The sequence below is a fragment of the Podarcis vaucheri genome, assembly GCF_965113315.1.
Source record: "Podarcis vaucheri genome assembly, chromosome: 5".
In the NCBI taxonomy this organism is placed as follows: domain Eukaryota; kingdom Metazoa; phylum Chordata; class Lepidosauria; order Squamata; family Lacertidae; genus Podarcis; species Podarcis vaucheri.
The window spans coordinates 98,736,220-98,763,884 of record NC_138763.1 but is presented as its reverse complement, the minus strand read 5'-3'; the positions used below and the strand labels follow the sequence as shown (position 1 = coordinate 98,763,884).

At 45.7% G+C, this 27,665-nt stretch overlaps 1 protein-coding gene across 3 annotated transcripts in view; it reads left to right on the top strand.

The window, feature by feature from the left end:
• Positions 1–27,665, top strand: part of ANO2 (anoctamin 2) — a 163,723-nt gene that overhangs the window by 106,703 nt on the left and 29,355 nt on the right. For all 3 annotated transcript variants that reach the window (XR_014219944.1, XR_014219945.1, XM_082223074.1), the window contains 3 exons: positions 19,472–19,546; positions 21,841–22,042; positions 24,673–24,784. Coding sequence is in view for 1 of the 3 variants with exons in the window: in XM_082223074.1 (XP_082079200.1) it covers positions 19,472–19,546; positions 21,841–22,042; positions 24,673–24,784 (389 nt within the window). In the remaining 2 variants the exon portion in view is untranslated. The remainder of the gene's footprint in view (positions 1–19,471; positions 19,547–21,840; positions 22,043–24,672; positions 24,785–27,665) is intronic.

Below are 27,665 nucleotides of genomic sequence, written 5' to 3'. Positions count from 1 at the left end.
CTACTTCAGTGATACCCAATCTGTGTGTCAGGGAACACTAGTATTGCCGTGAGAGGGGACTGAAATGTTCTTTGCAAAATTAATCCTTCAGCATCCACCACACCGTGCATAGTGAAAACACTTTGTGAAGTATTGACCCACCACTGCCAAATCAATATCTCAGGGGAGAGATGAGCGGCAGCATCTCAAGGGACTCTCTGATGCTTAGGATTACCACCTTGGGGTTTTTTTTGTTGTTTTTTTTACAGCCCCTGCTCCACTGCCTCCACAGCACCTTAAAAGTAAAAACATTCAGCAGGTGAAGCTGGTCGCTTCATCTCCATGCCAGGCAAAGCTACACCTGCTTAGTATCTGCATGCCAGCCTGCAGCTAAATGCATAGGTTGCCTGAAGATAAAAAGGTAAAGGTAAAGGGACCCCTGACTATTAGGTCCAGTCGTGACCGACTCTGGGGTTGCGGCGCTCATCTCACTTTATTGGCCAAGGGAGCCAGTGTACAGCTTCCGGGTCATGTGGCCAGCATGACTAAGCCGCTTCTGGCGAACACCAGAAACACCGTTTACCTTCCTGCCGGAGCGGTACCTATTTATCTACTTGCACTTTGACGTGCTTTCGAACTGCTAGGTTGGCAGGAGCTGGGACCGAGCAACGGGAGCTCACCCCATCAAGGGGATTCGAACCGCCGACCTTCTGATTGGCAAGTCCTAGGCTCTGTGGTTTAACCCACAGCGCCACCCACGTCCCTACCTGAAGATACTTAACTAGTTTTCCTAAAATCATTTAATAATAATACCTTTATTGTCATTGTACAACTTGTGTGCAATGAAATTAAATGAGCCTTCCCCCCACCCACCCAAACACTCAATCTCTTATCGAACAACGCACCACCTCGCAAGTCATTTGCGCTATTTTATTTTCTATTCAACAGCCTAACAGCCCATGGATAGAAGCTATTTGTTAGCCTGTTGGTATGGCTGATTATACTTCTATATCTCCTGCCTGAGGGTAGAAGATTGAAGAGGTGCTGGCCGAGGTGTGAGCCATCCCTGAGAATTTTTCTCGCTCTCCTAAGGCAACTATCCCTTGCAATGTCACCACCCTCTGTAGAGACTTTCTATCCGTGGCTGTCAGGCCAGCATACCACACCGTGATACAATATGAAAGGACACTTTCTATTGTGGACCGGCAAAAGGGCTTCGTCAACTGTTGTTTATCATTGTTCTTTCGCAAGACCCTGAGGAAATGGAGTCTCTGTTGGGCCTTTCTGACCACCTGAGTTATGTTGATTTTCCAAGTGAGGTCCTCACTAAGGTAAACTCCCAGGAATTTAAAGGAGGAGACTCTCTCCACACAGCCCCCCCGATATGCAATGGGGCAGGTTCCCCTCTCTTCCTCCAGAAGTCCAACACCATCTCCTTTGTCTTACCCAAGCAGGTGCTTCCAAATACACCTAGAAGTTTGCTGGGAGAGACAGGGGGAAAGGGCCAGCCTCACTAATGCCCATCTAACATTACGTGGCGATGCAGACCTTTGAACCCTTTCTGCATGTCTACGAACTTGCCAGAGAAATCTTGCAAACAGAGGCACAAAGCAAAAGCAAATGCTAGTGTAGGGCCAGTAGTTGTGGCCTCCAGGACTAAAGGTGACCCCCGTAACCAGGAATATTATCCAGCTTCCCAGCTGGCAGTGCAGAGAAAGTGGGTGCATTGGTAGGGAGAGGCACTTGGGATTGGTTGCCATTTTGAGAGTGAAATGCAACTTTATCCCTCCAGCAGAGCTGCTTCAACATTCAGCAGAAACGAGAAGGAAGCAGGAATTCAGAAGGTGAAAAGGTAACAATTAGGCAGATTGATGGGCAAGTATATAGGGAGGTTGGAAGAACCATGTTTCCTTCTCTATTAACATTTTGCTGATGTTACACTTTTTCCCTGTGTCAGGCATTAAGCAGGGGGCACACCTTTCATTAATGAAAGTGTTATCAAACTATAACCACAGATGAGGTTTTGCTATAGACAGGGTATGACATCATAGCACCTTTCTTGAAGGGCAAGTCACAGATAAAGTATTGCAGTGCGTGTAAAATCTTCAGCAGTTAATTGTCCCTCTTGGCTATTTCTTAGGCTTAACTCTTTACCATGTTGGGAAAGGGAAGAGAGGCATTGAAATGAAGACAAGTAACTCAGAGCTTGATATTCAGGCCAAACTGAGGGCTTGCCCACACTTCCACTTGTCCGGTGACTACAGAGTCTGAGTGCTTTTCGCCTTTGCACTGCTCCTTAGCACTCTTCAGTGCTAAATTGGAGCAAACATCAATTCAGAGAAAACCTCCAATTGAGTGCTAAAAAGTGATTTTTCCGGGACAGCGGGGCAAGAGGAAGCAGGGTGGATAAGCCCTGAGTTGTGCAGGCTCAGGAAAGTTTGGCTTTTTACCCAACAGAAGGTGTGCTTTGACATGGCACAAAAGCTGGTCCTGCAGTCTATTTTATGCTGCATTCACTCATTAAGTACTGAGCAAATTAGAAAAAGCAATAAATAACCTGCCTTAGAATTTGGATGCCACCTGTGACTAGTGTCTTAGCAAACTGGGCAGTGTCTTTGTGGCAGCCAGCGTAACTTGTGATCCAGAGCCACCAAGCTGAACTGCAGCCTGTCAGCCATGGAGAATGGTTTACCAAATGTTTCCCCTTTCCTTTATTTATTTTTTATTGCTTTGGTTTTCACAGAGAGCAGAAACATGAGGTTTATCAAGCTCTCGATCGCCTGCTATACAAAACCGATGGGCTGCAATTGGCTTAATTGGCAGGACTGTCACCTAAACAGAAAAAAGCCCAAACTGCCCTTTTGCTTTCTTTCCGGACGGTTTCCAGAAAATCATTTCAGGACTATTCCACTCCCCCTTTAGCCTTTTTCTCAAATGTTCCACCACAAGCCCTGTTCAAATAGCACTTTTTTAAAGAGTTGGCAATTCTTCTCACATGTGTTCCAGCATGCCAGCCTGCTTTGGGGCTAAACCTGTCAAGGAAGCACGACACACATGCATATCTCATATTCATACCAGTTTTTCTCGTACTGCCCCACTCCCCATGTTTTGGATGTTTTCCCACATCTCCTGCCTTGCCTTATACTCTCTCCATTTGCAGGTGGTATTACTTGCATTGTCAAAATTCAGCATGAAAACAAGATAATATAAAACACAGAGCAAGTTTTAGAATCTGTTTCATTTATAATAATAATAATTATAATTATAATAAATTTCATTTATACCCCACCCTCCCCGGCCAGAGCTGGACTCTGGGTGGCTAACACCAGTAAAACGACAGTAAAATCATAATGGGGGGGGGGACCAATTTAAAATACAGGTTAAAATGCAATTTAAAATGCAACCTCATTTTAAAAGTAGCCTATGGATCATCTCCGTCAAGCTAAGCAGTTGGCTCCTTATCTCTCTCGTCCTGACCTAGCCACTGTGATCCATGCGACGGTCACCTCCAGACTGGATTATTGTAACTCGCTCTACGTGGGGCTGCCCTTGAGACTGACCCAGAAACTCCAGCGGGTGCAGAATGCCGCGGCGAGACTCCTTATGGGGTCTTCGCTGCGAGATCACATTCATCTGGTACTATACCAACTGCACTGGCTCCCGGTGGAGTACAGGATCAGGTTTAAGGTGCTGGTTTTAACCTTTAAAGCCCTATACAGCCTAGGACCCTCGTACCTACGGGACTGCCTCTCCTGGTATGCCCCACAGAGGAACCAACGGTCTGCAAACAAATACATCCTGAAGGTCCCAGGCCACAGAGAGGTTAGGCTGGCCTCAACTAGAGCCAGGGCTTTTTCGGCTGTGGCTCCGATCTGGTGGAACGCTCTGTCACAAGAGACTAGGGCCCTGCGGGACCTGACATCTTTCCGCAGGGCCTGCAAGACAGAGTTGTTCCACCAGGACTTTGGCCAGGGCACAGCCTGACTCCCTCCTTTGGCAATCTTTACAAAACTTTAGTTTATGGTTGCCATCAATTTTGATTTTAATTAATTTTTATAATGTTTTTATAATGTTGCACTATTTTAGTGTTGTTAGCCGCCCTGAGCCCGGCTTCGGCTGGGGAGGGCGGGAGATAAATAATTTTTATTATTATTATTATTATTATTATTATTATTATTATTATTATTATTAAAACCATAAGGGGAGGGAAACATAAGGGTCAGACTGAGTCCAAACCAAAGGCCAGGCAGAACAGCTCTGCGGCCCTGCGGAAAGATGTCAAGTCCCTCAGGGCCCTAGTCTCTTGTGACAGAGCGTTCCACCAAGTTGGAGCCAGTACTGAAAAGGCCCTGGCCCTAGTTATGACCAAGAACTACAAGACTGAAATTTGCTTTCTTCCCACTGGGAGAGTGCCATTTTGTCGACTGCTTTCGGAACTACCCGACCTTGGTAATCTTTACACCAGATTTGTAAGGTCGGCCAGTGTTGTTTTTCTTTCTCATATTGGAGATGGGAGCTGAGAGTGAGAGGCAAGGATGTGAAAATCCAGCTACCTTCGTTGCCAGCAATTTAAAAATTGGGTCTGGCGAGTGTCAGCTGGGCTGCTGAGGGCAGCAAGAAACCTCTTTCTGTTGCCCCAATACGAGCTGCTATGTGTGGGACCTGGCTGGCATCTCCTTATAATAATAGCAACATGCATATAGTGCTTCTCTCTCGCCCCAGAGTAATTACAAACATCAACCACTAATTGGAGGAAGGGCCCCCAGGTCTGACTTAGCTGTGGAATGCATTTGGCTCCAATTCTGTCAGCACTCAACACCCGAGTTTGCAAATAGGAGAACTGATGATAGATAAAACGATTAGTTAGATATCTTCTCCATTAGCAATGCAGATTGAGGAGTTCTAAAATTTCCCAAACAGTGTGTGCATAAGGCAATATTTCACCTCGCTGACAGCAAGCCGTTCTGAAATGTGCTAGCCTGCCTGACTGTTGGTATACCTTAACCTGTCCTCTTCTATGAGTGCCTGAGGCCAGGGGTCAGCAAACTTTTTCACCACTGTCCCTCAGACCTTGTTGGGGGACGGACTATATTTTTTTGGGGAAAATGAACAAATTCCTATGCCCCACAAATAACCCAGAGATGTATTTTAAATAAAAGCACACATTCTACTCATGTAAAAACACCAGGCAGGGACGCGGGTGGTGCTGTGGGTAAAACCTCGGCGCCTAGGGCTTGCCGATCGCATGGTCGGCGGTTTGAATCCCCGCGGCGGGGTGAGCTCCCACCGGTCCCAGCTCCTGCCCACCTAGCAGTTCGAAAGCGCCCCTAAGTGCAAGTAGATAAAGCGTGTTCTCCATAACCAGAGAGCACGGGTTGCGGTTGGGGAAACATGCCACCTTGCCATGACTAGGCAGATTTGAGAAAATCCAAGCCTGTTAAAGGGTTAATATTGGGTTGCTGGGGAGTTCTGTATGTTGCTAAATTCAGAGGAGGGGGTAGAGTCTATAAATATAGGGAGCCAGGGGTTGGACTTCCTCTTGGCCGTTTTGCTTTCGGATCACATGGAGCACTTGGACAATCTTCTCATTGTCTGGTTACATTTCTTTATTTCTTTATTTCCCCCTTCTTTTTAATCCTCTCTAGTCCCTTAAATAATTTAATTACCCCCCTTTCCTGTTCAATTTCCCACCCCACCCCTTACCCTGCCCTGTAGGAAGATTCTCCCTGTATCTGTGGCTTGCCTTTCCCAATAGGGAGAGAGCCCCCGTTAGGCGCTTTCTTTCGCAAAAAGGTTTCCCCCATTTCTCTTGTTGAAATTGTGGGGCTAGTCAGGGCTGTTCCCAGCTTAGCTGGTATCACTTTCGTTTATAGTATCTCCACGACTGCCATTTTAGAGATGAGCCATTGTGGCTTAGTGGCTAAAGTGCAGGACTAGGACCTGGGAGACAGGGTTCATATACCCCTCTTAGCCATTGTTATAACAAAACAAAACAAACTGCTCCTTTTGAGCTATTCTGTTGCTGGGTAGCTCGGCCCATTTGTGATAAAAGAACTTTGGGATTCTTGAAGGGGTGCTTCCCTCTAAAAGGGCAAGCAGGGGTACCTGGACAAGCTGTGAGCTACCTCAACTCTGCTATTTCACTGGAAACTTTTATGCCTGGCCTAGCAGGTGATCCTAGGGCCTTGCCCTAGAATTGGATGGCCTGGAAGCGTTTCCGGCCTCAATAGTGTCCCCATGTGGTCCATGAAGCATTGGTTTCACTGGGTCAGCGGATAGTGCCGGTAATGCCTAGGTTGCAGGATTGGTCCCTGTATGGGACAGCTGCATGCTCCCCCATTGCTCTACCTGGACACTTAAGTCCTTTTGGTGGTTACCTCACTGCGAGGGATGTAACGGGCGCCATGTTTGCAATATACAACTGGGAGAAAGCACCCTTGCGTGCCCGCATTGCAGTTTGCTCTGTGCGTTGCAGAGCACGGCGCTGCACGGGCTGCAATTGCATTGCATTGCTAGGAGATTTGCAGTTGCATTGCACGGAGGGTGTGTGCATTGCATGGAGGGTGTGTGTGCATTGCACGGAGGGTGTAGTTGCATTGCACGGAGTTTGTTGTTGCATTGAATAGAGGGTGTGCAGTGCACGGAGTGTGTAGTTGCATTGCATGGAGTGTAGTTGCATTGCATGAAGGGTGTGTGCATTGCAGGGAGTGTGTAGCTGCATTGCATGGAGTGCGTGTGCATTGCATGGAGGGTGTAGTTGTATTGCACAGAGTGTGTTGTTGGTTTTTTTTTTTTTTGCATTGCACGGAGTGTGTGTGCATTGCACAGAGTATGTAGTTGCATTGAACAGAGGGTGTGCAGTGCACGGAGTGTGTAGTTGCATTGCATGGAGTGTAGTTGCATTGCATGAAGGGTGTGTGCATTGCAGGGAGTGTGTTTTGCATTGCACGGGGTGTGTAGTTGCATTGCACGGAGGGTTTGTGTGTGCGTTGCACGGAGTGTGTAGTTGCATTGCACAGAGCGTGCTTTTGCATTGCACGGAGTGTGTAGTTGCATTGCATGGAGAGTGTGTGCACTGCACGGAGTGTGTTTTTTGCATTGCACAGAGTGTGTGTCTGAAAAGGAAGCTGGCTTGGCGGCAGCTTGGTTGGGACTTCTTTAGGGGTTCTGGCCAGCGTCGGCCCTGTAAATTTACATATCATGATGGCAGCACAAGATGCCCCCTGCCTAAGCGGGGGCTGGAAGCTGGCAAGCAATAGCTCAATACCTTTTGCCCTTATTCCCATTTTATTTAGGGATCCAGTTGGATATCGTTGCTAAAACATACCACTTGGCTATGGAGAAGCTGTCTGCCTTGAAGGAAGTTAATTTGTAATACTTCCTCTGTAGCAAGTGATGCTTCACCAGATCCGATCTTGCTGGGTCACTTAACTAATCTTCCCACTAGGCCAGGCTGCCCAGATTTCACCCCTCCCATATCCAAGAATCTCCTGAGGAGTCTGCTGATTCTCCAGAGAGGAGGAGGCGTGTTCTGGTCTCTACTTTTTCTGCTCCAGCACCAAGTCAGTCAGTCAGTCAGTGTCGGAGAGGGAGAGAGACTGAGTGTTAGAGATCATGTGTAGAGATAAGGTTGCTGCTAAGGGCAGCTGCAGACACTCAGTGCAGTGCAGCATTTATTTATACTTAGACCTATTAAGCTCTGTATATAGTTTGTATAGTTGCAGATAGAATGAAGAAGATATTCTACAGAGCTGCACTCCGAGTTGTTTATATACTCTGCTAGACTCTGCTGTACTCTGCTGTGCGACGACTGTCTTTTTGTTGGAGTGAATCTGGTGCTCGCAACTCTAAGCTGTGAGTCCACAGCACTTTGACCTGTCCCTGTGCAGAAGGTGGTCTCTGGAAGTGCTACCCAGCTCGCCTAGCCCAGTCGGGGCTGAGTGGATGAGTCCAGTTGGTGGCACTGGCTCAAGGGCGATGCTGACAGAGGTCCCCTTACCTTTGTGTATGCCTACCAAGTGTGGTGAGGGCAGATATCAGGCGATGGTGGCAATTCCTGAATGTATGCAATAGTAGTTCGCCATGGCAGGATACCTTGAACCCGCTCAGGGATTTTCAGGTTCATGGTGGTGCTGCTGGATCTTTGCCCTTTGGTTTTTATTTCAAGGGCTGCTGGTGTGCAAAGCTCTGGTCTCAAGCCTGGTGTGGTGAGGCAATCATGTGACATAACTTTTCTTGAGTTTTCCCCATTGTAGTAGCAGTTCACGTGGCCCGAGGAGTTCAGTGACCATCGGATCTGCTTTTGGTCTGATAACCAGGTAGTGGTGAGCGTCTTGGCAAAACAGTCCTCATGCTGTAGCACAGTCTCTGCCCCTCCACTCATGCTTTCGAGCTGCGCCACTTAAGGTTTAATATTGTGCTTTCTACTCTCCAAATTACGCTGACACTATCCGATTTTCAGATGAAGCGCTTCAGATCTTGGGCTCCAGACTCAGCTATTGCCAGACTTTTCCAGACCTGTGGCATTTTGACAACAATTAGTAATTTCAGAGAGCGGCAGCTTCCATTTCCCCTTCTGCTTTTACCTCTTATGGGAAGGCCTGGATGGATTTCTTAGCCTTAAGCTGGCAGTTCTCGGCCATTCAGGAAAATTGGCCCCCATCCTCTGAGCAGATCCTGCAGTATTTGGTCCACCTGCTGCAGATTGGGCATGCGGTTATAACTATCCGAATTCAGTCCGCTGCAATGTCTGTTACATTGAAGCTTTATTTTTCAGAGACCCTTGTATAAAGTTTGCAGTGCGCAGGGCCTTGGAAGGTTGGAATAGGCTCCAACCTCATAGGACAGTGGGCAGGAAGTCGGTCAATTTTTACCTATGCAGTATCTGCAACAAGTTAAAACTTGTCTGCGGGTTAAAGATCAAGGTGAGACTCCTTTCAGTAGTCCACTGCATTTTCGCACTGAGGGTTGGGAAAATGGTTGTTGGAGCCAGCACGGGGCTGAGAGTCTGGAGGCTTATTGCTTCAGGACTTTTCCTTATCCTTTGGAGCTTGTCATTAGAGTTGGTAACTCTAAAACAGACTTAGTGGGCAGGAGTGCCATAATCAGGCTTCCCGCCACAGGTGAGGAGGGCCCTTGCCCCGTTATGGATAACAGAAAAATTTGGCTTTTTATTCCCTGGGGGCTGGCCCACTCCTAGTGCATGAAAATGGGTTCCCGTTAGCCCGGCATCAATGTGCTTACGTCGTGCACCAGTTATTACAGCCTGCGGCTTGCTTACCGCTGAACACTCCTCATTCCTTACGATTAGGTGCTGCTGCAAAGGCTGCACACTGGGTGCCTGTCAGTAGACAGGATTGTGAATACGGGTCATTGGAAGTCTGACGCTGACAAGGGTTATATCAGGAAGTGTCACAATGATGTCTGTGCTGATGCTTGTCTGTTATTTCCTTTTTTCATAGGAGCAGCTGTGCACATTTGAGCCACAGCATTGTACGTTTTATTCCTGGGGTGTCTAACGAAATTGCTGATGCTCTGTCCCGTTTTCAGATGGAGCGGTTCAGACTTCTGGTTCCAGAGGCACGGATACGTCCGGAATATTTCCCAGATCATCTCTGGAACCTTGGCAGCAATTAGTTTTGCAGGGAGTAGCGGCTTCGGTTTCCCCTTCTACCCTTAGATCTTACAAAAAGGCTTGGACCGATTTTTTGACATTTTCGCGCCAGACAACCTCTAATTTAGAAGGTGTTCCCCCCACCTCCTCGCAGGTGTTGAGTTATTTAGCACATTTATTTCAATTGGGGTGGGCAGCAAGAACTATTAAGATACAGGCGGCTGCCATTGCCTTTTTCTGTAAGACATTTTATGATAAGGACCCATGTGCGAGGTTTATTGTGCGCAGGGCCCTCGAAGGCTGGGGCAGACTTCGTCCATCCCAGCCAGCCTCTCGGTGCCCCATTTCCTTTGATTTGTTGAGCAGGATGCGCAAGAGGCTGAGGGTGGTGTGCTGGTCGGGGTACGAGGCTCGCCTTTTCTCGGCTGCCTTTTCTATTGCCTTTTTTGGAGCTATGAGAGTGGGTGAACTGGTATTTGAAGACAACAGAGATGGTCGTTCCAGGGGCCTTTTGCTCAGGGATGTGCAGCTAACCCCCGCAGAATTGAGAGTCACAGTCAGAAATTCTAAGACTGATCAGAAGGGTAGGGGTGCCGTCATTCGTTTCCCTGCTACGGGAGAGGCAGGCCCTTGCCCTGTGAAGGATGTCAGTAAGTACTTAGCAGTACGCGTCACGGGTGATGGGCCTCTGCTTAGACATGAAAATGGGTCGCCCCTAACGAGACGCCAGTTTGCACAGGTCATGCGTAAAGCGATTCTCGCTTGTGACGGCACGTCGGATGGTTTCGCCCCTCACTCCTTTAGGATTGGGGCTGCAACAACGGCTGCTCATTGGGGTTTGTCGGCCGCCAGGATAAAGGATTTGGGGCGCTGGAAGTCGAATGCCTTTCGGGGCTATGTTCGTTAGTACTCTCGGACTCTTATGCTGTTTGTTTTGTTTATCTCAGGTCTGGCGGCTGTTCGCATCTGGTTGGTAGGGCACAGCATCATCCATTGGGCTGGTGTCGCAGCACGGCAGTCCAGGCTGGCTCCAGGTCTCGGCTTCCCTCCACATGTGCAGCTGTCGTGGCTGTCCAGGCGGGGAATGCGCTGGTCTGAGTTCCTGCCAAGGATTCGGAGGCAGGTGCTGCTGGAAGGGCCGCCCACGGCTATCGTGGTGCAGCTGGGTGAGAACGACCTGGTATCCGTGGACTGTCTTTCACTTCGTGCTGCAATTTTGAGTGACTTGGAGATGCTGCGAACATTGGTGCCGTCAGCTAAGATATTTTGGTCTAAGCTATTGCAACGCCGCATTTGGTTGGGCAGTCGTTGCCCGGCAGCCACAGAAAGGGCCAGGAAACGCATCAATTCTGCGGTGGCTAAGAAGATTTTTGAGTTGGATGGTGATGTGATTTCCCATCCGGCGATACTGTTTCAAGCTACGCCCCTTTTTAGGGCTGATGGGGTGCACCTTTCTGCCTCTGGGAACGAGGTTTGGCTAGGTGCAGTGGTGGCCAAGTTAAGGGCTTGGCTGGGGTTGTGAGTGGTTTGGCGGTGAGCTTGAGGCTCCATGGCGGTTAGGCATTGGTTAAGGTGGTTCTTGGAGGGGTAAGTGCCTACCCCTCCAAATGATGCGAAGGGAATTCCGTTAAAGGAATCCAGGGGCTTGCCATTCTTTTCGTCCTTGTCCCTGGCATCGGACTTGGGCCGTGCAAGCCCCAAAGGAACATGAGGGTGAGTAGTGAGGGACTGATGCCCAGCTTCATTTGCTCACCCAATACTTGTTTCCCACTAAGGCTTCCGCTGGTGTCTGGAAATGCCAGCTCTGTCCCTGAGGGCATGGACAGATAGTCATAACCAGTGCCTAAGCAACCACTCACATATTTTGTATTTAAATAAAGTTGTGGCCAAAATTATGCCAAAAACCCAAACAAAAATTGATGTGTGAAGTGTGAATTATTGGGGGGTGGCAACTGTGGGACTCAACACGCAAATACGTACCGCTTTATAGCGGGAAGGTAAATGGCGTTTCCGTGTGCTGCGCTGGTGCTGGCTCGCCAGAGCAGCTTCGTCACGCTGGCCACGTGACCCGGAAGTGTCTCCGGACAGCGCTGGCCCCCGGCCTCTTAAGTGAGATGGGCAAACAACCCTAGAGTCAGACAGGGGTACCTTTACCTTTAAAAACACCAGGCAGGCCCCCCAAATAACCCAGAGATGCATTTTAAATAAAAGGGCACATTCTACTCATGTAGAAACACGCTGATTGCCAGACCATCCGTGTGCCGGATTGAGAAGGTGATTGGGCTGGATCCGGCCCCCGGGCCTTAGTTTGCCTACCCATGCCTGAGGCCCATACCTGAAGCAGGTAGCATCCGGTGAAGTCAGATCAGAGGCAGGTGAAGCAAATCAAGTCCAGTCAACATTTGCAAAATCAAACCATAGCAAGCAAGGTGCAATCAGAGGTTGTCTTGCACAGAGGGCAGAGAAAAGCAACACCCTTGTTTAGCTGGATGAAGGTGTTGCCCCAGCAAGGAGCTGAAGCTCTATGTAGTGTGGTCAGCTCTGCCTGCCTAGAGGAGCTGTCAAGGTTGTTTCCTGACCCTCGTTTTGCAGTCTTTGACTTCCACAAGGCTGGTAGATCGGGGGGTCATGTTCTTCGGTAAGGCTGTGTCATCTGGTTGGGAGAGTCCCAAATGGCATATGGATGGTTCTCCCCACTGAAGAAGAAACCTGAGCTTCATCCTCATCAGAGTCCTCTGCCGCAGATTGCAGGTCCCATATCCTAACTTTACATAGCATAAGCATGTTGAGACACAACATACATAGGTTTGGGCTTTAGAAATATGCTTGTCATTTTATATCACTTCAGGACAGTGTGAACTTGCTCATTGAGCACATTTGCACATCTTGAAAACTGTGTGTGTGTGTGTGTGTGTGTGTGCATGTAATGTGTTGCCATGAAGTTTTCTACATCAAATATTGAGAATCTAGTATTAGGTACTCATTGGGAAAGCAGAAAAGCCATGGGGTCAAGTAGGTTCTGCCTGGCTTGAACTTTATCCATCAGGAACAGAACATTTCCTGCCCTTAGTGAAGCAGATTGCCAAATTCAGCTGGTTTTGTCGCTACTGTCATGCCCTGAAGTTAATGGCATTCTGAATTTCACCTTTTAAAAATGTAAAACAAACTTGTTTCCTTGCACAAACAAGTAACTTGTTCTTTGTTTAGTTTTCTCCTATCTGATCAAGCTCATTTGTGGTGAACAAAACATTAAGGAATGATGCCCGGCAGAAGAAAAACAAATCTTTTCCTAATAACGATGCACGTTTTGTTAAAAGTTTCCAGATGCCTAATCTGTTGCTAATTTGGTCGTCCTTGCTTGGGCACAAATGAAACGGTATTAGGATGATTCCATTTTGTAGCCACATCGATGCTTTTAAGTTTAGAGGTTGTTCCATTAGCACCATTGAGTTCTGTTAGATTGCATGTACCAATGTAAGTTATTTGTGCTGTGCAGACTTGTTTTTCTAATAGCAAAATTAATATAGAAAAGGGAATAATAACATGGGTAACACTCTATGTCTGAGATCCACATCAGTCATAGGATCAGACTTGGGGTGAGGGTGTCTGTGCTAATGGAGAGATATGCAGGTCTTCCCTGGATATTTTTTAAATTTAAATTATTTCTTATTCCCTCAAAATTAAGTTTTGTTGCCGTTAGTCGTGTCCGACTCTTTGTGACCCCTGGACCAGAGCACACCAGGCACTCCTGTCTTCCACTGCCTCCCGCAGTTTGGTCAGACTCATGTTTGTAGCTTCGAGAACACCGTCCAACCATCTCGTCCTCTGTTGTCCCCTTCTCCTTGTGCCCTCCATCTTTCCCAACATCAGGGTCTTTTCCAGGGAGTCTTCTCTTCTCATGAGGTGGCCAAGGTACTGGAGCCTCAGCTTCACGATCTGTCCTTCGAGTCAGCACAACAAAATTAAGTTTAGGGGGAAACAATTGGCAACTTTGGTCCCAGGTTTTGCAGCCATTGCACACTTAGTGGAACTTATTCAGTAACCTTGGACCTCGTCCCCCAGGACTCTGGTGATGATGAGATGCACACACAAAACAGCTTGCCTAATGGTCTCCATTCAGGTCCTCCATGAATCACTGTTCAGGATGTGCAAACTGCGGAGTGTGGTGGAGTCTCCTACTTTGGAGGTCTTTAAGCAGAGGCTTGACAACCATATGTCAGGAGTGCTCTGATGGTGTTTCCTGCTTGGCAGGGGGTTGTACTCAATGGCCCTTGTGGTCTCTTCCAACTCTATGATTCTATGATTCTATTCTATATGTTGCTGGTCTCTCAAATGCCTCAGATTCCTCCTGCTCCAAACATAATGTTCTACATTCGCCATGAAAATTTGCATTTTGGTGACATTTGGTGTAAATGCTAGTAGGGCCCCAATTCTTACATTGGTGTAAAGAGGAACAAAAACTCAGGGCTCCCAAAGGGGTGCCCAGATAGCATTTGAAGTCTTATTCTCGTCAGATCTCCTTGATTAGAATCTGAGCAAACTGTATCTTTCGTCCGTGATCCTTGCTGTTACTCCTTTTTAATAATATTTTATAGTTCATCAATTTTTAAGGGACGTTAATAGTTGCACATTGTATAGGACTTAATATAAGGAGTGTTAGCATGTCATCTAAACTGATAATTATATCATGTTGTAGATCCTGTTGTAGAAAGAAAAATACGCTCAGAGGAGTTACAGGGAAAGTATCAGACATATGAAGGGCAGCCCAGGACGCGAGGCCTCTGGAGAGAAGGAGAAGGCAGTGAATGTGGGAAGGCCTGAGCGTCCTCCTCTCGATTGTCACTTTTAATCACTGTCAATGACTTTTTTGTGGCTGAGTCACATTCTCGGAGTTGAGCCTGCCAGCCAGAGTCCCACAGTCGTTAACTGCGGTGATTCCAGGAGAAGGTTTTGGAAGGTGGTATTGGGAGAATGTTGTTCCTCACTGTGGGAATTATCCTCCTGAGTTTCTCAGGACTGTAGTATCATATCCTATAAAATGGCTGGATCTAGACACATGAAAGAAGCATTTCAGTTAAAAGTGTGGTAAACTTCGTACAGTGGTGCCTCGCAAGACGAAAAGAGTCCGTTCTGTGATTCTCTTCGTCTAGCGGTTTTTTCGTCTTGCGAAGCAAGCCCATTGATGGATTAGCACTATTAGCGGCTTTTAACGGCTTATCTGCTGATCGGATCAGCTGATAAGCGGCTTAGCGGCTTAGAAAAAGGGGGGAGGGAAAAAAACCAGCAGGAACTCGCAAGACATTGTCATCTTGCGAAGCAAGCCCATAGGAAATTTGTTTTGCGAAGCACCTCCAAAACGGAAAACTCTTTCGTCTAGCGAGTTTTCCGTCTTGCGAGGCATTTGTCTTGCGGGGCACCACTGTAAAGGGAAATCAAGTTGGCAAAAGAACCATATGGTGCTGCCATATGCATTTTATAATGCAGGTCCAGTATACCTGATTTTATAATGCAGGTCCAGTATACCTGAAGGAGCGTCTCCACCTCCATCGTTCTGCCCGGACACTGAGGTCCAGTGCCGAGGGCCTTCTGGCAGTTCCCTTGCTGTGAGAAGCCAAGTTACAGGGAACCAGGCAGAGGGCCTTCTCAGTAGTGGCACCCGCCCTGTGGAACGCCCTCCCACCAGTTGTCAAAGAGAAAAATAATTACCAAACTTTTAGAAGACATCTAAAGGCAGCCCTGTTTGGGGAAGCTTTTAATATTTAATAGGTTATTGTATTTTAGTGTTTTGTTGGAAGCTGCCCAGAGTGGCTGGGGGGACCCAGCCAGATGGGCGGGGTATAAATTGTTGTTGTTGTTGTTGTTGTTGTTGTTGTTGTTATGCATACAAAATGGCTTTTCTTTACTAATGTAGCTGAGGCCAACATCTGGCCAGTTGCAACCAGTTCAGTGGTTTGCTGGGTAAAATCAGAGAGTGCCGTTATGTGTCGAAAGAGCAGGAAAAGTGTGTATCTCATGTAAGAGTATTGTGTGTTGGATAGGGAAGGAAGGATTTGGCAAGACAGTGAATTATTCTCTAGGTACCGTTTCAACACTTTTCCCCTGTTAGGTTCCTCCAATACTACTGAGGAAAATATCTGTAACCTAGAGGCAGGTGAAAGGACCATTAAGTGCTGCTAAGAGACTTCAGCATAACATTGTAATTTGAGCAATACAAATTGCGAAGTAAATTTGCCAACTGGCTTATTTCCATTAGGCCAAAGTTGATTTTATTATAGCAAATAATGTTGGTTGAATGGGTAATTTTTGCAATAGATTTGTGATAAAATACATTCTGTCAAGAGATGTAAAAGCTTGGACAGGTGGAACCAGTTTAGCAAGGCATTTTATTTTTTTAAATTTTAGCAGGAAAAGCATCGTGAAGGCAGAAGAATAATTGTGATTTTATTTGACAGTTTGTGGAAGAGCAGATGTAGGCACATGACATTAATCTTAAAGCTGTATGTTAGTAACTTTAATGACTATCCAGTTCAAATACCGCTATGGTACTGGAGTAATTAAAATGAAATTATAGTCTTAAAAATTGCTCTGTCTCTTTGGTATCTGTTTATTGTTCCAATAATTAACCTAGTAAAAATGCTCCTTTCATAAGTAAAATATGTAGGGAGGGTGATATTTTATTGATTTTGCGACACAGAAAAACCCCACAAAAACAAAATTGAACTTTTCAAATGAAGTTCAAAAGTTAATCTGTTTTTATGGGCTTTGCAACGTACCAACCAAAGCTTACTTAGCTTTGCTTGGTTGGACCGTTTAATTAATTTGAAATATATCCTCTTAGTTTCAGTCAACTTTAAGTAATTGTGTTTGCTTGGCTTGCTTGCTTAAATATAAGAAGTAGATAAGTTAAAATGAATCAGTTGTGGCTTTGTTAAACAATCAGTTAAAAAGAAAATTAAATGTTGTTACAATGGCACATGGTTTCTCATATAAAACCTCTGGAGTTCCAGTAGCCAGAGCAATGCTCAATAGCAGCCATTCTACAGTGAATATTCTAGCAATATGGGAAGTGGCAGGGAACATAAAGTTCCTGAGTCAATCCCTTTAAGACATCTGTTTGGTTTTTTTTGGATTTTATTTTATTCTATTTTAAAAAAATGGTGTAAAAAAAACAGTTAGCAGTTCAATCATATATTGGACGCACTGAGTTCAGTGTAACTTTTTCCTGGGTAGGTCTGGATATTTAGGATTGTAGCTTGAAATTTCTATATAGAAGGCTGTGTTATATCTACAAAGCTTGTGTTAAAATGAACAGCCCAAATCACAAAGAAGGAAACTTAAGTCGCCAGAGCTAGGAAGGGCGTTTTCCTGAGCCACTGCCAGATGGTATAAGCATCATTGGCTCAGCTGAATCAGTGGCCTAACTTTTTCCAAGACATCTTTATGCATTCAGTGCTTCTTTGACTTTCTGTACTATTCATACATTCACTGACAAACAGGAACGTGTCCAGAGGAGGGCAACCAAAATGGTCAAAGGCCTGGAAACGATGCCTTATGAGGAACGGCTAAGGGAGCTGAGCATGTTTAGCCTGGAGAAGAGGAGGTTAAGGGGTGATATGATAGCCATGTTCAAATATATAAAAGGATGTCACATAGAGGAGGGAGAAAGGTTGCTTTCTGCTGCTCCAGAGAAGCGGACACGGAGCAATGGATCCAAACTACCAGAAAGAAGATTCCACCTAAACATTAGGAAGAACTTCCTGACAGTAAGAGCTGTTTGACAGTGGAATTTGCTGCCAAGGAGTGTGGTGGCGTCTCCTTCTTTGGAGGTCTTAAAGCAGAGGCTTGACAACCATATGTCAGGAATGCTCTGATGGTGTTTCCTGCTTGGCAGGGGGTTGGACTCGATGGCCCTTGTGGTCTCTTCCAACTCTATGATTCTGTGATTCTATATGTACATAGGCCTTGCGTCCGCACGCTTCCCACCTCCCTCAAAATAAGGTGGAGGGAAGGTCGGGAGAAGAAGAATCATAGCAGCTGAGTTTTGTCCTCATCCAGTTTTCTTATATGCAAGCAGTCCTGAGTCATCATGACACATACAAGATTTCCAGAGGGTGATAACGCAGGTCCCCTTAGTTTGTCTTCTGACCATAAAGGTAAAGGGACCCCTGACCATTAAGTCCAGTCGTGACTGACTCTGGGGTTGCGACACTTTATTGGCCGAGGGAGCTGGCGTACAGCTTCCGAGTCATGTGGCCAGCATGACTAAGCCACTTCTGGTGAACCAGAGCAGCGCATGGAAACGCCGTTTACCTTCCCACCGGAGCGGTACCTATTTATCTACTTGCACTTTGACGTGCTTTTGAACTGCTAGGTTGGCAGGAGCAGGGACCGAGCAACGGGAGCTCACCCCGTCACGGGGATTCGAACCGCCGACCTTCTGATCAACAAGTCCTAGGCTCAGTGGTTTAACCCACAGCGCCACCCGTGTCCCCTTCTGACCATAGTTGCATTATAAAAATGAATACCTGTAGCTATTCTTTGGCCGCTTCTGCTGATGGTTTCTTTGGGGGGGGGCAGGGAGAGATTGGGATTTGCAAAAGCAGATGTGTTCTTAAGAAATAGGTGCACCCTTTTGGTGGAAAAAGTCTTCGATTCAGCCAGCCACATGACTTAGATCAGGCCTGTCCAACAGGTAGATCGTGATCTACCGGTAGATCACTGGACGTCTTTCTTAGATTACTGGTAGATCACTGGCTCCCCCCAATGAAGCTCAACAAGTTTGGGTCCCCTAAAAAAAGATCAACAACAACTTTGACCTGAACCCCCCAAAAGGGGGCCAATCACTGCCAGTTTTTAACTCTGTGAGTAGATTGCAGTCTCTTGGGAGTTGGCCACCCCTGACTTAGATGTAACAGCTACTCTTCTGTTTCAGAAGTCATGGCATAGCCATATTTAGGAAAATAATGTAAGCAGCTGTGAATATGTGTGTTTCTTTGTGTGGTGTGGGAATTGGAGGGACATATTTTGTTGGTCACAAGGGCAGCTTTATTTACTGATGCTGTTACATGACACGAAAGGCGTTTTAGTGATATAATGTGTAGAAGGTAGACCATAATAGATTTGCTTGCTGACAGGATGAGTAAGCCAGAGAAAACAATTAAATAAGACAAATAGTAGTTCTTAATTTCTAATTTAAAAAATTGAGGGGGGGGGGACGACCCTAGGGAAGAAATGTCTACAGTAAAAATTCAGTCTGCTTTTTCAATTATAGATCATATGAGAGTAATGTGTTTTCATATATTGGATAAAATTTGGGATGAACAAGAAATTTGGTTCAGTTTGCATTATAATGTATGAATCTACCCAATTTGCACTTCCCAAAACAATATGGGAATGAGAGCACCGAAATGTGCACTTCTCCAAATATCGCAATGACACACTGAAACACTGATAAATTTTCACGCGCACTTTTAAAAATCACAAAAATGGTGTGGAGATGTGAAGGACTGAATTTAAGAGTGGGAAAACAAAAAACTAAGAAAAACCCAGAGTAACAGATGAAATCTAATTGAAGGCAAGGAAGGGGGGCATAGTAACAACTAAAGGCAGAAAACATTTACACACTTATTAGGGACTAAGATCTACTGGAATCCATCAGTGATACTGAACTAAGTTTTACTCAGAGTAAACCCATTGAAATTAAGAAATTTGATTAAGGTATTTAAAACTTAGTTGAATAACACCCAATGGGACTTCTGAATAAACTGTTTATGATTGCACTGTATTTCATCACACTGATTCCAAATTGCGCTTAACTTTTCACCTTATTTATTTACTTAGTATCATAAGTGATGTTTTCCCTATTATGGCTTGTACTAGGATGAGAAGGAAAAACTGACCTGGAAAGACCGTACCCCTGGCTATCTAGTGAACTTTGCATCTATCTTATTTATGGTAATTTTTCATTTTATTTCCTTGCTTTTTTAACAGTGGCCTATATTAAATTTGCCCTGACTGCATGGATCTTCAGACTGAATCAATATTCTCTAACCTATGCATCACCTTTTCTGCTTTCCCTCAGTGTATCCTTCTTTTAGACTGAATTGGGGATGGACTAAGAATTGCAAAAGTTTAAAATGTCAATTGCACCACAAAGTCCAGATTCAGTGCTTGGTGCAGGATTCGTTCACTTACCCGCTCCTTTGCCAGATCATGGCTGCCCCTCCCAGAACATCTCAGACCGTGGATGTTGGAGCACAGTGGTGACATTGTTCTTGCTCTTTGCCTGAGCCACTCCCCAATAACCATCTTCCTGAGCTGCTACCCAGGCACTGACAATACTTGCTTTTTGCTCCCTGGACTGCCTGGTTGTCTTATCTGGTCACCTTCTCCCAATGCATCACAAAAAGCATCACTGGGAAACACCTGGTGACACCTGGTGACACCTGGCTTGAGAGCAGTACATGTGAAAAGGATCTAGGAGTCTTGGTTGACCAACAGTGTGACGCGGCAGCTAAAAAAGCCAATGCAATTCTGGGCTGCATCAATAGGAGTATAGCATCTAGATCAAGGGAAGTAATAGTGCCACTGTATTCTGCTCTGGTCAGACCTCACCTGGAGTACTGTGTCCAGTTCTGGGCACCACAATTCAAGAAGGACACTGACAAACTGGAACGTGTCCAGAGGAGGGCAACCAAAATGGTCAAAGGCCTGGAAACGATGCCTTATGAGGAACGGCTAAGGGAGCTGGGCATGTTTAGCCTGGAGAAGAGGAGGTTAAGGGGTGATATGATAGCCATGTTCAAATATATAAAAGGATGTCACATAGAGGAGGGAGAAAGGTTGTTTTCTGCTGCTCCAGAGAAGCGGACACGGAGCAATGGATCCAAACTACAAGAAAGAAGATTCCACCTAAACATTAGGAAGAACTTCCTGACAGTAAGAGCTGTTCGGCATTGGAATTTGCTGCCAAGGAGTGTGGTGGAGTCTCCTCCTTTGGAGGTCTTTAAGCAGAGGCTTGACAACCATATGTCAGGAGTGCTCTGATGGTGTTTCCTGCTTGGCAGGGGGTTGGACTCGATGGCCCTTGTGGTCTCTTCCAACTCTATGATTCTATGATTCTATGAAAGACCCTTACTGAGCTACCAGGCAGAGAGAGACAGTCCAGGCCACAAACTCCAGCAGATATTGCACATATACATGTGTTGCTTTACTCATGTCCTGTGCACTGCTGCCACAAGTGTTGCATTACAGCATTTGAGCAGGTGCCAAGGAGGTGCCAGGCAGAGTGGCATGTGGCTGGTCTGTGTCAGTCAACTAGCCTGTTGCCTTCCAGTGCAGTCGAAGATGATGTTCCCTTGCCAGTGTTGGAGTAAGAGTCAGCTTCTGATTGGCAATCAGAAGGTTGGCAGTCCAAATTCCCACTACGGGGTGAGCTCCCGTTGCTCGGTCCCTGCTCCTGCCCACCTAGCAGTTCGAAAGCACGTCAAGTGCAAGTAGATAAATAGGTACCACTCTGGTGGGAAGGTCAACGGCATTTCCATGCGCTGCTCTGGTTCACCAGAAGCGGCTTAGTCATGCTGGCCACATGACCTGGAAGCTGTACGTCGGCTCCCTTGGCCAATAAAGCGAGATGAGCACCGCAACCCCAGAGTTATCCGCGACTGGACCTAATGGTCAGGGATCCCTTTTCCTTTAAAGATGCTAATAGCAGTCATCCTTTACAGATCCAACAAGGAGAATAATAGTTCTCTGAGCAAAGGCATAGACTGTCAATCATGGAGATGCAGACTCACCAGAAGACCCTAGCGTGTGGGTCACCAGAAGAGTCCTTGAAGGACAGCATGCCCTCAACAGGATAAGCAGCCACATTTCTTCATGTGTTCTAGGGGCGCATTTAGATGCACATGCAAAATTGAGGCTTGGTAGTTCTAGCCAGGACTGAATATCCTAGAATTAGTGGTGCTCCTATGCCCATGTAGTTCAGAATTGAGATCAGCAAACTGGATGATGCTGTGGTGGCATAAGCAGGGACAGCCCCGCACCAGTACTATTTAATCCAAACCTAAAAGGTCAATGGAGAAAACCCATTGGCCAGCCATGTGCAGAGCATTTCCTTTCAAAGAGGAAGCTGCTTAATATGTGGGCTCTCTAACGCCACTCAAGCTCATTAACTGCGGCAAGTAGATTTACATACAAAAATGCATGAATGTAAGCATTTCAATGAATACCTGTATGTCTCTTTTCAGATTTCACTGACGTTTTCCTTGGTCTTTGGTGTGATTGTGTACCGGATAACTACAGCGGCAGCACTATCCATGAGTCCCAATGAGTCAACCAAGTCTAACGTCCGAGTGACGGTGACAGCAACGGCTGTCATCATTAACCTTGTTGTGATACTTATCCTAGATGAGATTTATGGAATGGTTGCCAAATGGTTGACAGAAATGGGTAATGCTTTTTCACCCTTCATAAGTGCATATGTTCTGCTTCTTGCCAATAATGTACAGTAACTGTTTTTGTCCCACAAAGTAGGACTTTTCATTCATTCTATAATATTCAAACCTCCTTCAATCTAGAGCAGGAGTTTTATACTGTACTATATTTTGCAAAATGCTGAAATTCCCCAGAAGCTTATAAGGGATTCCTGGATTCCTCAACAATAGTAATGTGGCACAATGGGTTAGTTCATCTGGCTTTTAACCAGAAGGTTGGTGGTTCAATTATTCAGTTATTGACTAAAGAAGAAGAAGGGGCAGGGACATAGAAGGAGCATAGCTGAGTGCAACATCCCGGATAATGTAGCAAGTCAGTTACAATTTGCTTCCAGTTACAGTAACTACAAAAGGAGGGACGCAGGTGGCGCTGTGGGTTAAACCACAGAGCCTAGGACTTGCTGATCAGAAGGTTGGTGGTTCGAATCCCCTCAATGGGGTGAGCTCCCGTTGCTCGGTCCCTGCTCCTGCCAACCCAGCAATTCAAAAGCACATCAAAGTGCAAGTAGATAAATAGGTACCACTTCGGCAGGAAGGTAAACGGCGTTTCCATGCGCTGCTCTGGTTCTCCAGAAGCGGCTTAGTCATGCTGGCCACATGACCCAGAAGCTGTATGCTGGCTCCCTCAGCCAATAAAGCAAGATGAGCTCCGCAACCCCAGAGTCGGTCACGACTGGACCTAATGGTCAGGGGTCCCTTTACCTTTAACTACAAAAGAACAGTTATTAGCTACCAACCTAGAAGCACCCTTATTGACTAGAATTCAGAAAAGAGTTCTAGATATAAACAGTTGCAAGCACCTGTCTGCCAAAGGCAGATTCACACAGTTAGTTAATGTATTACACTTTTGTGATTTGTTCCACTTCCATTCAGAAGATCCACAGAAGGGAGACTGCCAATAGACAAGTGATAAGGCTTTGACACAATTTCCTATCCATCTCATGGCTAACTTCTAATGGCTACTGCCCACTTCCTGACTTTTTGCATTCCTTCATTCTTCCACTGCTTGCTGAATCTGAATCTTGGAAGTTGTGCAAAAGCAAGCCCAAAGCTTGGGGAAACCCCAACACCATTGCAAGGCAACTAAGACATGGTCTCTGGCCTCATGGAAGAGCCTGCCACATATTTAGGTAAAGGGACCCCTGACCGTACAGCGTACAGCTTCCGGGTCTTGTGGCCAGCATGACTAAGCCACTTCTGGCGAACCAGAGCAGCGCACGGAAATGCCGTTTACCTTCCTGCCGGAGTGGTACCTATTCATCTACTTGCACTCCGACTGCTAGGTTGGCAGGAGCTGGGACAGAGCAACGGGAGCTCACCCCGTCACAGGGATTCGAACCGTCGACCTTCTGATCGGCAAGTCCTAGGCTCTGTGGTTTAACCCACAGCACCACCCACGTCCCTTCACATATTTACTTCCATGTAATTTTTTATATTGCTAAATCAAGCAAGGAGGGTGTCAAAACAGTGTGCATGAAATCAAAACACAACAGGCAAATATCAGAAAAACATGACACAGAGATGAAAGACGGGGTAAGCTTGTGTAAATAAAATTGTTTTGGGGCTGCCGTCTAAAACTAGACACAGGATGTCTGCCTAATATACAAAGGCAATGAATTCCGCATTGTAGGTGCTGCTAGACTAAAGGCCCAATTCCTTGTGGATGCCATAAGGAAGAGTAATCAGTGCTTCTCCAGCAGATATCAAAGAATGCACAGGAATGTATGAAGAAAGGCTTGTCCCAAGTGTAACAGTCACACCTGAAATCTGGCCTGTGACATATTGGCAACCAGTGCAGATTCTTCAGCAGTGGGGTCACATGCTGTCAATAAGAAGCTCCAATCAACAGCCAGACCACAGCACATTCTGCAACTTCCACAACAGCCTTAAGAGCAGCTCTGCGTAGAGTGTCTTGCAATAATCAAGTCATGAGCCCGGACACTGAAGTCCAGCTCTGAGGGTCTTCTGGGGGTTCCCTCACTGAGAGAAATGAAGTTACAGGAGACAAGGCAGAGGGCCTTCTTGGTAGTGGCGCCCGCCCTGTGGAACGCCCTCCCATCAGATGTCAAAGAAATAAATAACTACAACTTTTAGAAGAGATCTGAAGACAGTCCTGTATAGGGAAGTTTTTGATGTGTGATGTTTGTTGTGTTTTTATATTTTGCTGGAAGCTGTCCAGAGTGGCTGGGGCAACCAAGTCAGATGGGCAGCATATAAATAATGAAATTATTACTACTACTACTACTATTATCATCTGGAGAGGAAATATGAAGTAAGCATCAGTAGGACAGAAACAAAATGTGGGTGTTGGCTACCCATGCTTGACTCAGTACCTGAAAGCTGAGGATGAAACCCAAATCAGAGGGAAAGTGTATTAACTTCCTTCCCTCTCTCTGAGGCCAGCATGGAAGCTAAGAACCCTGTACTCCCAAACACGTCTTGACTCTTATTTCAGATGTAAATATGACATTTTGCAAACCTATCAGCATCCCCTTTGATCACGGAATATGGCTTATTGGTTTATAGTGTGTCACATAAATTATCAGTTGTTTCCACTCATCTGTTTTTCTGCTTTCTTCATGACAGAGATACCCAAAACAGAAAAAACCTTTGAGGAACATTTAATTATGAAAGCTTTCCTTCTGAAATTTGTGAACTCCTATGCACCAATTTTTTACGTGGCATTTTTTAAAGGAAGGTGGGTTGAATATGATTCTTTAGCAGAAAGTTGATATTTGTTGTTGTTGTTTAGTCGTTTAGTTGTGTCTGACTCTTCGTGACCCCATGGACCAGAGCACGCCAGGCACTCCTGTCTTTCACTGCCTCCCGCATTTTGTTCAAACTCATGTTTGTAGCTTCAAGAACACCGTCCAACTATCTCGTCCTCTGTCGTCCCCTTCTCCTTGTGCCCTCCATCTTTCCCAACATCAGGGTCTTTTCCAGGGAGTCTTCTCTTCTCATGAGGTGGCCAAAGTATTGGAGCCTCAGCTTCACGATCTGTCCTTCCAGTGAGTACTCAGGGCTGATTTCCTTCAGAATGGATAGGTTTGATCTTCTTGCAGTCCATGGGACTCTCTAGAGTCTCCTCCAGCACATTTGATATTTACACATTGCAAAATTCAATATACATATGTTCTGCTTATGACACCTCACTGCATGGATTGGGGGGCGGCTGGAAGCAGATGGAGAGAATGGAACTGCTCCTGGCTATCTCCAGAAAGCCCGCTGGGAAGTGAGAAGTGAGAATTCTCCCTCATGTGAATTCTCCGTATGGACAGGACAGGGTGTGGGTTGTGCTTAGCCTGCTCGGCACACGTTAAGAGACCTCTGGGCTCTTTGTGACATGTGGGGTTCCTGCATTCGTGCCTCATGTCTTGGGAACGGACTGTTGCAAAGGGAGTATGGCAGATGCTAGCACCTCCCCTCTTATAAGTTAAGGGGGCACGCAGCACACGCAGACTGCTCCAGAAGGGGGTTGTGACAGACATTAGTGATTTACTCTGATTTACTACAGATGCATATATGCAGCTTTCCTGTACCTGCTGAGTAGACCAGGCATAGGCAAACTCAGCCCTCCAGATGTTTTGAGACTACAGTTCCTATCATCCCTGACCACTGGTCCTGTTATTTAGGGATGATGGGAGTTGTAGTCCCAAAACATCTGGAGGGCCAAGTTTGCCTATGCCTGGAGGAGACACTATCCTTCTACAAGAGATGGAAAGACAGCCATGTGTGAATATTTAAAAATTCTCAGTTACGCAATATTAACTGAAATGAATGGAAGACGTCCTGTTCTCTGTAGGGCTGGATCGAGAAGTGAGAGTCACAACAATTTTCAAAGAATAATATTATTATTTTATATAACAAAAACCTTTAAAATTTCAAATGGCGAAATCTGCAACTATATATGTGTTTGTAAATTTATTTATATATTTATCACCGGACAGATTGGCTAAAATGAACAAATCGCTTAGTAGTAAGTGTTGAAGATGCACAAAGCAGATTGGAACCTTCTACCATAAGTGGTGGACATGTCCAGATATCAGAAACTTCTGGGACATGATCCATGAAGAAATAAAAAAGTTACTAAGAATTTCACATAGCAAAAGACCAGAAACATATCTTTTGGGAACATTGAATAGTGATATTCCAAAAGAAAATACTAAATTATTTCTGTATGCGACATCAGCGGCAAGAATGCTGATGGCTAAGTACTGATGGAAGGGTAACCAGGTACCGACCAAAGAGGAATGGTTATATAAATTATGTGTATATTTGGAACTGTCCAAATTGACATATATAATAAGCCCAAAGCCAATGAATACAGTCAAGAAGGAATGGAATTGCTTGAATGATTATTTAGAAAGACAAGGTTCTAATGTAAAAATTTGGCTGTGTCTAGAATGACCTCATGAATGGAAAAGGAGAAACATACATATATACATATCTATATATGAAGATGAAAATAATACTGAAATACAGATAAAATGTGAAATGTGAAAGGAAGTGTTGTGAGAGTGATGGAAGTCTATTATTCCTATTATTTTGTAAAGTTGTGTTTATCGTCTTGAAATATTATACTTTTCTTTATTCTTTTACTGTCTATTTTTCTTTGCATTTTTTCCCTTTTTCTTCTCTACTTTTTCTTTCTCTATATTATTCTTTATGTGTGGTTTTGTATTGATGTATTCACTTTGCAATAAAACAATTTTTAAAAATTAAAAATTAAATTTTTATATTAATATAGTTGTATAACCATTTGAAACTGAGGGGAGGGGGAAAGGGTGTGTGTGTGCGTGTGTGTGTGCCTAAGGCTGCAATCTTAGATAGATTGGATCCTCTCTCAGAGTTTAGTAGGGCCCCCCAGGGGGATGTTTCTAAGAAATTCCAGAGAGAGACTGGGAAGGGGTGGATACAACGCTTCCTTGGTCCCCTCACACACACTCAAGCTGGGGGGAGATTTAGACATGCTCAGGAGTCTATCCGCATCTCTCCTCTCACCTCACCAGCTTCCAGTGGAAAGCAGGGAAACTGGGTGGAGTCACTCTTCCACCCAAACTTCTGCCCTGCTGGCTCAAGCCTCCCAGGACATTGGAAATGGTGGGCTAGCTGTCTTTGGGTTCCACACGCAATCCTAAGTATTGCAGCTTTAACAGGTAAAGGGACCCCTGACCATTAGGTCCAGTCGTGGACGACTCTGGGGTTGCGGCGCTCATCTCGCTTTATTGGCTAAGCTTCCGAGTCATATGGCCAGCATGACTAAGCCGCTTCTGGCGAACCAGAGCAGCGCAAAGAAATGCCGTTTACCTTCCCACTGGAGTGGTATCTATTTATCTACTTGCACTTTGACATGCTTTCGAACTGCTAGGTTGGCAGGAGCTGGGACCGAGCAAAGGGAGCTCACCCTGTTGCTGGGATTCAAACTGGCAATCTTCTGATCGGCAAGCCCTAGGCTCAGTGCTTTAGACCACAGCGCCACCCGCGTCCAACTATTGCAGCCTTAAAAAGGTAAAGGGACCCCTGACCATTAGGTCCAGTCGTGACCGACTCTGGGGTTGTGGCGCTCATCTCGCTTTATT